The 11,623-nt window shown below is 39.4% G+C and overlaps 1 protein-coding gene across 3 annotated transcripts in view; it reads left to right on the top strand.

Annotated features, from left to right (window-relative positions):
- Positions 1-647: 647 nt before the first annotated feature.
- Positions 648-11,623, top strand: part of runx1 (RUNX family transcription factor 1) — a 70,240-nt gene continuing 59,264 nt past the window's right edge. Inside the window, exons 1-4 of one of the 3 annotated variants that reach the window (XM_057331886.1) lie at positions 648-686; positions 1,530-1,572; positions 1,894-2,396; positions 2,625-2,777. In XM_057331886.1, coding sequence (XP_057187869.1) covers positions 2,321-2,396; positions 2,625-2,777 — 229 coding nt within the window. In that variant the 5' untranslated portion in view covers positions 648-686; positions 1,530-1,572; positions 1,894-2,320. Of the gene's footprint in view, positions 687-1,529; positions 1,573-1,893; positions 2,522-2,624; positions 2,778-11,623 lie in introns of those variants that run through there. The other 2 variants (XM_057331884.1, XM_057331885.1) reach the window with 2 other exon arrangements.

Genomic DNA, 11,623 nt, shown 5'->3' with positions numbered 1-11,623 from the left:
ATCAATGAGATTAAATGGAGAGCAAATGGAAACTTTTGCTTAAGTCTCATGTGTGTTTTTATTTCTCTTAAGGAATTTAAGAGAAATATCGGAGACTAAATGAATACTGAAATAAAATGCATCCGAGAACTCCATCAAATCTCCTGGTCTCTTTACATGTCGTCAGGACTCACCAACGAACCCCACCGCTGTTTAATCACCATGAAGCATGTGTGTAGAAGCGTGTCTGGATGTTGAGCTGAAATCTGACTCCTGGTTGGAAGTGGAAGCAGGTGGTCGTGCACGCCGATACCACCTAAAGCACTCCGCCCACCGGCCCCAAGCCACCCGTCCGAACGCTTCTGAGGTGAACAAGGACACAGGTGTGGGTGTGTTCGGCATGTGCTGGAGGCGTGGTGCAGGTGTACATGTGCCAATTTAAGGCCATTTAAGCTGGAGGTGGACGCAGGTGTGTGGCTACGAGATAATAGGGATTGAGGAGAGGGGGTTATGCGACAGTTGAAGGCGATATTCTTTGGATGTCCGTATTGTGGCAGTCGGGATGAACCGTCCTCTTGTATGATTTCATGGCCCGCTTGGATGTGTAATGTAATGCTCTCATTACCGACAGGTGAGACCGTAATGAGGCCTGCAATTACGAAGACACACAACGTGTAAAACGTGTGATGACGTATGATTTCATCCAGGTAATGTGATCGTTCACAAAAGCCTGTCATTTATATTATGAACTGTAAAACCTACGTTTTTAAATACAGTCAAATTGGCTTTCTAACCATAATCCGAAATCATTTCAATTTACTATTTTGAAATTGTTATAAAATAATAATTAAAAAAATTAAAAGTTGAAATTGCTTAAACTTATTTTGATGAGTTGAAATAATGAAAACCATTTACAAAAGCTGAAATAGTGAATTGAAGTGAATGTAAAGCCAATTTGATTGTGCTTAAAAACTTAAGATATCAAAAATGTTTTACGCAAGTAAATAATCGCTGCAATTTATGTAGCCAATTTACAATTCAGTATGAAATTGAATCATGGTTTAATTAGAGTACAAGTGTAGAAACCATGAGTAACAGAGTAGGAATTATTAACCGTTCAGTATGAAACTGAATCATGGTTTTACTATAGTAAAAGTGTAGAAACTAAGAGTTACAGAGTGGAAAATATTCACAATTCAGTATGAAAAAGAATCATTGTTTTATTACAGTAAAAGTGTATAAACCATGAGTAACAGAGTGGAAATTACTTACAGTTCAGTTTGAAAAAGAATTATGGGTTTTACATTTATGTAACCACAGTTTTACTCTAGACCTCATGGTTTAACTATGGTTACTGTAGTAAACCCAGGGTTACATTGTGGTTACCGTATTTTTATTTTAGTTTTACTTGTAATAAACCATAGTTTATTTCCATAAAGGATGATTTGCACTACATTTGCATTTCAGATATTAAGACGTTGCCTGATTCAGTCCAAATTATGTGCAGAATTGTTTAAACCAAATATGTTATAATTTATTGTCTTTTGCAGAATCCACGAAGGCATTACGCACAAAAACGAAGATCTAAATGAGGTAATGCAACGATTCAGAAAATCCTGTTGATGTTTTTTGTTTGTGCACTTTAATCTTTAAATAGACTGAAACCAAGAGTTTTCCGGAACTAAACTTAGCGTTCTGATCCGTTTGCTTTGATATTTTGTTATTTTATGCAACAATGTTCATATATTTTTAAGTGGCTTAAGGGTCGTATGAGACTTTATTCAGTCAGTAAATTCTCTCTTATTACTCTCCCTCATACCCGAGTCTGATATCAAGAGCAGCACGTAAATTTTGCCAAACAGCAGAACTTTAATGGCGGTTGAGACACTAAAGTATTTGTGTTCTCTCTTGCAGGAGGATTTGCATGCTTTGACTCTCACGAACGCTAACCCTGGTGCTCGACTGTTAAATGCAGCGGTGTCCTCACCTCCTCGCTCTCAACCCCCCTCCTCTCGCCTCTTCTGTACAATTGAAGCAGACCACAACCGTTTCCTCCTTTTCAAGCAAATGCGGACAGGTGGGGTTTGATCGAGTCCAAACAGCAGATAACAAAACCTCAAAGTCAGAATGAAAGCATGTGACCTAGGTCGCCCAATGACGCTCGGCCACTTCCAGGTTTTTTTTTTCAATGGTGGGGAACAGTTAAACTCGCCGTCTGGCTCGGCTTCAGCATTCTGTGGGCCGACCACAAACCGAGGCTGTGACGGGTCATGGATCTCCAGGCAGTGGAGATAAAGATAGACGCTGAGGCAGAGGGAGGGAGGGATGACACGACGTGTTGATGTCAGAGTGTGAATCAGCCGAATTGCCACCAAAAACCACAGCGCCGCGCTTGTGCTGCTTCTCTTTTGCACTGGGTAAGCATCAGTCAACCACAGGCTGACCGCCGATCGCAATCTTCCGTGTCTGTCAGCCATGCACAGAGCCCAAGGACAGAATCGCGCCGGACCGCCGCAGGGTGACCATGGGTTCCAGGGTGTGGGTGTGTACTGCATGTTGGGGTTTCGGGGTTCGGTTTACGGGGTGGAACGTGGATGCCGTTGAGCGTGCGGCGTGTGTCATGGTGGTATTTTTGGTCTTTGCAGGGCAAGGCAGGGAGCCCTTCAAAATTAGGGAGCAAATCAAGTTAGAGGTGTTGGATTCAGCCGAGGAGGCGGCGCCGGGGAAGCAGTCGCTCGCCATGGCCTCCAACAGCATCTTCGAAAGCTTCTCGTCCTACCAGCCTTGCTTCAACAGAGGTGAGTGTCTGAGAGGTTTTTCCATGTCATGATGAAGGTTTATCGACGCTGTTGTTTACACAACGTGATGACAGTGAAGTTCTGGCTTGCAGTGTCACTGAGGTACTGAAATCTTGTGGCTGAATCTGAAAACCACAGGGCTGTGGGTTAGTCAGCACTCCAATGGTTAACCTCAGTCAAACAGCCGCGTAGTGGACTCCACCGCGTCTCCTGCGCTGACGTTTCCTTGTCGAAAAAGCCGGCGGTAGGCAACCGTTGAGCGTTCGGTCACCTGCAACGTTAGTTTGAAAACATTGAACATTGTGTTGTTATAGGATTGTGTGGAGGATAGACGGAAGCTTGTTAAATACTGAAATATTGCTTTAATAGTTTTGAGATCATTTCGAATTGCTTTCTAGATCGTGAACAGGAGGATGATGGGACGGGTTTGGCAACGAGAAGATCGAGATGAAGAAAAAATGGAGATACAAATTCGTTTGATGCTTTTTCTGTTTTTCTTGGAGATGAAAGCGAGAATGAAAATTTGGATATGGTTGTAAACTTGTATGGGACTCTTTCTTCTGTGGATCACAAAAGAAGATATTTTGAGAGTGCAAGTCAATGGGGTTCAGTGTTGTTTGGTTACCAACATGCTTTAAAATCTTCTTTTGAGCTCTGCAGAAGAAAGAAACTCATACAGGTTTGACATGAAATGAGAGTGAAAAAATGATGAAAGAATTTTCATCTTTGGGTGAACTATCCCTTTAAGAGTGCTTCTGTCCTTTTTAAAAGTCATGCATTTATTATAAAATTAAAGTAAGTATTAGGATTATTAAATTGTTTCTTGCTTCAGGTTGATGGTTTGGACAGCAACGCTCCGTCCTCAGATCGCTGGACTTTCCTTCATTATTTTCATTTGTGTGTAAAACCGTGAGGGTGCCTGAGGTCACGGCTGAGATCCAAACATGATGATGCTTTAGTTTCTGGTACTGAAATGACTGCGTTGGGGGTGAATGGAAATAACCCTGTAATTCTTAAACTGGCTTATTTCACTCTGTGTGTTTCATCACATGCATGGTTTTTTTTTGCTCAGTTTACTGGATCATGTCAGTATAACTTATGTTTGTACATGCATTTAAATGCATCAGTTGAATAACAGATACGACCGCGAGATCATTGTGAAAGGTTATTTTAATGAGGCCCCATGACCTTTTATCTGTTTGTTTCTCACAAAGTCATGTACATCTCATTTGAATTTCCTGAGCTCTCTCGCTTTCTCATGCGTGTGAGCGCTTTCAGTTAACACAGGAAGTTTATCAGTCGCACCCGATGTCTGCATGCTCCGAGCTCATGTGAACCAGCCTTGATGGTGCGTCTTCGGCTCTGAAAGTCACGCCAACGGCCACTTGAGTGTAAATAACAGGCTTTATTCTCTTAATCAGTGTAAAGAACTGAACACAACAGCAGTTTTACATGTGCTTCATCTTTGTGCATCTCACCTGAGTAATACTGCACCACGTGTGAATGTTTTTCTTGTGTGCAGATTTTGATGTGTATGTGCTTGCATGTGTGAATGTGTGTTAGAGTGCGTGTGCGTGCACCTGTGTGTGTGTGTGTGTGTGTGTGTGCGTGCGTGTGTGTGTGTGTGTGTGTGTGTGTGTGTGCGTGTGTGCGTGTGGTTAAAAGTTTGTACATGTGAGGTTTGTGTTAGTGTTTTGTGCATTCATGTGCTTGTGTGTAAGAGTTTGTGCAGGCATGTGTGTGTGTAGATGTTGTGGGGTGGAAGGTATAAAGAAAACCTCTTACAGTAGTTATTGATTAAATGAGCATGTGGTAAATGCCTATTATTGCACAATTCAATGACTTGAATAAATAACAGATGAAACTAATATACTAAATCTCATTTAAATATATTTTACATTATTTCGAATTTGGGGACAAACAAAAAAGTCTGACGTGGAAAATCACTGTCACATAATGTAAGTAAAATATTAAATTAAATGTTTATTAAAATTCTGTTAGATCATTTGTGCAGACTAACAGCCTTTACATTTAACCAATTCATTACAAATTAGCCATGGTTTTATTATAGTAAAGTGTAGTAAATATGTTTTTTTTGTGTTTGATTGATTAGCGTTTGTATAACCACAGTTTTACTACAAAATACTTTAAACAAGGTTACTCTGGTTAATTTGTGGTTACCATGGTTTCACTAAAGTAGGCTGTTATATGATAGCAGATGTGAGTAGTTGACAAATATACTGAAAATGTGTTTGTGTGACAGCAAACATTTAAAAACAAACTAACAATATAGATATATCTATCTAATGCTATTTTATTATAAATATTAATAGTATATAATAATATATTATTAAAAGTTTGTTTTCTATATGTACGGTATGTGCCAATACCCCATTCCGGTCGCACGTTGGTTTGATTGTATATTAAGAATTGAATGCTACATTGCTTACCAAGCATAAGCGACTAAACCCATAAATGCAGATTCTTTCTCTTTAGTTTTAACTCTAAAGGAAAATCTCTACAAATGGACACACAGTATATACTCTCACGTCTCCCGGCCTCTCATTCACATGTGTGTATGTTTTTCTAGATAGACCGGTCTGAACATGATGGTCTCACATTGTCATTGTGTCTATATGTATGTGTGTTGCTAACAGCTCGCAGTTTCTACTTTGTCTGCGGTTGGGTGTTTCTCCGGCACATTTGCATCTATGTTTATATATCAAAAGAGAAATGTTTTTGCAGTCCTATTTGAATTCTCTTCATAGGTAGTAAAGTTACCTGTTAATGTATTCGAGAGGCCACATGGAGTTATGGATGTTTCATATTGTGGCTTTTCCATTTATAGCAGCAGTGCACACGTGTGGTTTAGGTCACTTTCTGTTCAGCTTACATTATGTTTTTCAGGAAGTGGAAAAAGCATTGTACTTTTTTTAAATGATTAAATACTGTGTTGTCAAAGTTGACACACCATTTTAGATATTTGCAAAACCCAGTGACAGAAATAAAGGTTGACTAATAATAATGATTAAAAAATAAAATCAGGAAATGTAGAGACACAGGTTTTAGAAGGACAGCAGCGATATATAACATCATACAATGCCATTTATTGTTATGGTCACAGCAGAATTGATGTGGTCCGAAAATTAATGTGGATTATTAACCAGCGCCAAGAAATCTGGAAAACATCATAAGTTTATGTAACGCAGTCCACAATGCAGAAACTCCAACCTGATCTCACGGGAATTTGTAACTATTTTACTGGCTAGTTTGAATGAATTTGTATGTTGTGAATCGTACAAAAATGTATGATTACTAGAAAAAAGCAATACTGAAGCCCCGCCCCTAACCCTAACATCACTGTCACGAAAGCAAATCGTACTAAAATGTACGAATGAGATCGTAAGAATTCATACGAATTAGCTAAAATTGGCTTTTTATTACCGTTTTTTTACCGAGATTGTGTTGGAAACTCGAATAAATTTAATAACAAAAAATTGACATGAATCATAGAAAATATGTAATTCATCCAAATCTTTTTAATGACAAAGATTTGAGTATATATGTTATTACTACCTCAATTTTGCATAATATAAACAGATAATTGTTGAAAAAGCTCACACTACTAAACTAATACTTTTAATTAGTTGCTTCCCAACATCGATCGTGATTACATTAACAAACCAGTCTTGACGTTTTTACTTCTTAACGTAACTTCTTAACTTAACTTTAATTTCTTAAAGGCGCCTAAGCGTGGTTGCTTTAATAGAACACCAGCTTCTGTCCTACATATGCTAACATCATATTTATAAGAGCAGCATATTTATATTGAGCTACAACATGCATTTAGCTCAATTGGTAGCGCATTGCATTAGCGTAGAGGTCACAGGTTCGACGCCTGGCATGCATGTGTGCAGGGTCTTGACAGAGGTGTTAAAAGTGCCATAAAACACAACCAAGTGATGAAAAGGTCACACTTAAGAACCCCTTCACTCTTTTTATCTTCAAATGAAGCCACTTTCACCCTCCACCTCCTCTGTTTCCTTCTTCCAGACGCGCTCCGTGCTCTCTGGTGCTGTGGCTTGTGTTGTATTGCGTATATCTTAGCAGTGTTGACTGTAGCTGAAAGCTTTACAAGTTTGTTTTTGTGCTCCTGTGGTTCGTAGTGTCACCAGAGATGAATTTATGATGGTGTTAAGAATCATCACTGCCCTGTGGACCCGCAGACATCGGGTCTGTGACCCGGCGGCCTCCGCCTGGCCATGGCTGATTTTGGTTATCTACATCCCCAGGCACCTGAGAAGGAAGCCATGATCCATGCAGATTCAGAAAGGGACTTGCATAGGGTCATAAATTCCTCTCGTTCGCTCCTCTGTGTCCCTTGGTTGTCGGGCAAATTTCAAGAGCTTAGCGGAACTTGGAGAAGGTGCGGATAGGGGCGACGGCCTCTTCGGGCCTCAAGAATTGTGAGAATGTGGTTGGTGTTGGAACCCCACCTAAGAAACCCAAAGTCATTTATATTTCTCCAAAGTAGCTGTAGAAAAGTGCTGCCCTTCCCAGCGTCTTCCTAAAGGCCCGTTTGAAGATTGTAATACCTGATCTGTATAAAAGAGCAATATGTTCCAATGTGAAAGGCTGATGCTCTCAATATCAGAATTTTGCCAAAGGGATCATCTTGCCGGTCATTGGCGAGGCCTATATTGAGTTTCTTGTCCTCGCTGGCCCCCGAAGTGTCGCTCTGCTGTAATGGATTTTCTTACCCCGCTCTCTTTACACAATGCAGTTGCCCGGAGAGTTTGGCCCTGGTAATATCGAGCCCCGTTGTCTGGTAGACAGGCAGGCAGGCCGCTCGCTATTGAACCCGTGTCTGACACAACCACGCTGGGAATGTTTCGAGTGGCGCCATCCCTGGACAATGAAGCGACTCCAAGAGCCGAGATAAAGATGTTTGAAGTTTAATTATAAATAAATAAATAAAATTATATTGTTTGATTTCTTTTTTATGTATTTCTTTCATTTTTTAATTCAGAATACTACAAATAGGTTTGGATTATTCATTTTGCATGTGTTCGCAGTAAACAATTCTAGTAAATTCTAGTAAATTCTTAGTATTATCTTTAATAACAAATGTGGTAAATATTGTTCGTGTATGTTTACTGAAAAAGATTTTGCTCCAATGGGATTTTAAGAAAACAAAACGATGGTTAAAGTGATGGTCGCATGCAAATCGATTGGTCAATTTGAAAAACCTCACGTTTGCCTGCGGTGTCACTTTAAAGCGGGAGTAATGTTTGTTTTTTGTTTGTTTGCATTTTATCTTCGTCCTAGATGAATGTACGTGATTTTTAGTAGAATAGTTTGCGATATTTAAAAATGCATTTTAAGAAGTCCGGCTCCATTGGTTTAAATTATATTTCTCCAGGGACGTTTGTTTTGGTATGAACACAAATCCAGTTTCATTTCAATAATTATTTTCAGGACAGACATTGATTGGTCGACCGCATCTCATTAAATCAGCCACTGATAGGCTAGCTATCGATCGGGTCGAGCTTCACATGGAATGTCAGAACGCACCCTTTTGTAAAATTCCACATAAAGAAATACCATTTTGAACCTGTTGTAAAGTCACTTACAAGGCAGACTTCCTTATGGAAATAACCTTTCAGGTCCAAACGCGTGTAAAAATAATGTGAGAGACGGAGCGTTTCACGAGTGAAGGGAGAAGTGCGATGCCTCCTCGGCTTCGACGCGTACGCTCAGAAACCACAGAAAGGTTTTGTCGGTGGAGATAAGAGGTCAGGAACTCAAAGTTCTTCAGTGTTCTCCTTCATTATTAACCCCCCCACCCACTTTTCCTGTGAGTCAACAGCCACGAGTAGAAAAGAACTGTTTCGCTGTGAGTCTCTGTTTTAACACCTCAGGCCCCAAATGTCGCTTGAGAAATAGGAATAGGGCTTCGCTTGAAGGCCCTGACAGGAAGTAGCTGCTTTTGCAAGGTGCATGAAGAACGGCTGCTTTCACTCCACGTGTTTCATGTGCACAGGATATGTGCAAAACCCCGGTGCAACCGTGAAATGCAAACATCTTCGTTTGTGTTAAATATCCAGGCTTGGAAACTCGTTTTTCAGCTTGGACTTGAAACGTATTTTGAAATAAATCTATATACAACACAATCCAGTGATAAGATAAAATTTTCAAGTTATATGATTTTGTGTGGTTAAAATAACGATCCAAAGTTAATAACCACGTCTGCAGTGAAATGTGACTCATTTTTAATTCATTTATTATAAACTCTAAGGAATGTAACAATATATTGTTAAACACAATGCGTATTGTAGAACTATTGTGATTTTTTTCTCGATATTATGTGACCGCCATAAACACACATGCACGCATACACATGCACACACACACGCACACACACACGCACACACACACGCACACACACACACACACACACACACACACACACACACACACACACACACACGCACACACACACACACACACACACATATATGTTATGTTTTAATTTTGTGCTTTTATGGTTTAAATGATTTCTTTTTTAGGGCTGAGCTTTCTTAATTCCTTTCTTAACTTTCTTATTTTTTTTAATTGACATACACACGGTTCAATTAAACTTCTAATATTGTCAGTTCTTCGTGTACAAAAACAAAACATTTTTTACAAATCGTGTTAGAAGTAAATCTACTGTATGAATATCTTGATACTATTTTATTATGAGCCAGTGTCATGCATTGTATCGAATTATGCGCTGAGAATATCGTTACACTTTGCCTTTGTGTTTATATGATTGATTGTTGTTTCATAGAATACAAGTGGAGAAGTACCGTTTTGTCTGCTTGTTGGTTAAAGAAGTGTTAGAAGCATGGGAACTTGTTGGTCTCACTAGTAAGTTATCTTCAGATAAAGGCTTTGTTACTTTCAGTGGAATGCCCTGAAGCATCGTGCCTATGCATGTGTTTCTGAAGTTTCTTTGTCGAGTGCTTGTATGTGTTGTGTGTGGCGAGTCTATGTGAGGTTTCAGTGAGACAAACCCCTGTGGTGACGGAGCGGAGACTGTGGCTGCCCGACTAGCCACAATTCTCTACCCACATGCAAAGTAGCCTAACCAAAGCTCTCATTCAGACAGCGTTACTGTAGACACATGTTTAAAACAACAACAGAACGACACCGGTCACACGCTTGGAAACAAGACGTGTACTTATGTAAGATTAAAATAAGATGCAGTATATTTTTCTGTGTTAAAATAAATTATACGTAAGAGAACATGACGTTATCTGTTGGTTGGTTAATTCCCAATAAATGTGGTCTAGCGTAACTGTTGAGTGAGTGTGTATATATCAAATATCACTTATTATATATCACTTCTGTTTACGGAAGTCGTGCCACTCGGCGGCCATGTTTGCAACGCCTCTGGGCAGCTATTTACGTCATAGCAAGTCCAAAGTCCTATCTACTTGAGTGGGGGAAGGCAGATATTTCCAAAATCTCTAGCGAATATCACAATTTAACAGCATTTTTCCGATCAGTGATGAAACATGACCTGAACTGTATCATAACTTTGGTTTGCTAAGCTTAAATTTCGATAAAATCACCTTTTTCGAGGTCGCTTCATCTTCTGCGTCTGCGCACAGGCTGGCAAGCGCCTCACGAGAGCCCCGCCCCAGAGAATCCTTAGTCTTTACTGATTGACGATTGGCTCATTTTACTAGAAGGCGGGACTTCCTTTGCTAGAGCGGCCATATTGAGCGTTGCATTCCTCGCCATTCATTGTAACGGTAGTGGCGCATCTTTTTAATATGAATATCTTTTTATATATGTAAATTTGTGTACGTTTGCATGTGCGTGTGTGTGTGTGTGTGTGCGTGTGTGTGTGTGCGTGCATGCGTGCGTGCTTGAGTCTGTGTGTGAGTTTATGAGAAAGATAGAACTTTCATCCAAAGCGACGTACAAAGTAGGGGAAAAACAGTAGAAGCAATTTGTGCAACAAAAAAAATGTTGATGGAAGAGATGCGTCTTTAGCCGATTATTACAGTTTTTCTCGATTGCTTAAACACATTTCTTGAAATTATGCCTTGTATTCTCAAAACAGTAAGCACAAATCCATAACATCTCACCCAATTCCCCAAACATCCCATTTTCAGGTCAAAAGGAAGCTCTCTTCTCAAAACCATTCAACCTTGCTGAAAAACCAAACTTTTCCCCAGCCCTCAAAAACACCCACACTACAACATAGTCTTAGACACTGGTGAGATCAATTCAAAACACTGTTACTAAAATCTCTTAGTGGGATTTAAGAATAATTTGACAGCTTAGTGTTTATTAGAACATACAACATAAAAGAGTGCAAATAGAGCAAAATGCAAGAATGAGCTTTAGGAAAAAATCAAAATAAAACATTACACTACTGTAAATTATGAAGATGATCTTACTGTACAAGACAAGAGAAGTTCAAAAACCAAAGAACAATATGAACTGGTCATGCAACACAATACAGTATACAACTGCACAAATAACATTCAGGCATTTATCAGATGCTTTTATCCAAAGCGACATACAGAGACGATAAAGGAAACAAAACAGTGAAGCGATTTGTCAGTAGGAGGCAATGTAAAAAACCTTTGGCCTAATTTCGTAAAAGTGTTTTCTGCAAAAATATGGAAAAGGTAAAAAAGGCTACAAATGCACATTTGTAAACTTGACAATCACAAATTTGAGGGTGTACACGATACAGAATAGAGAAATTTTTCTCATATAAAGTGTGTACTGTAATTATACTGTATGTTTACAGTAAGTAGTGTAAAGCCCAGTAGATGATTCTA

Source organism: Triplophysa rosa, linkage group LG4, assembly GCF_024868665.1.
Source record: "Triplophysa rosa linkage group LG4, Trosa_1v2, whole genome shotgun sequence".
Lineage (NCBI taxonomy): Eukaryota > Metazoa > Chordata > Actinopteri > Cypriniformes > Nemacheilidae > Triplophysa > Triplophysa rosa.
Note: the sequence above shows the minus strand (reverse complement) of the source record. Positions and strands in the feature narration are given on the sequence as shown.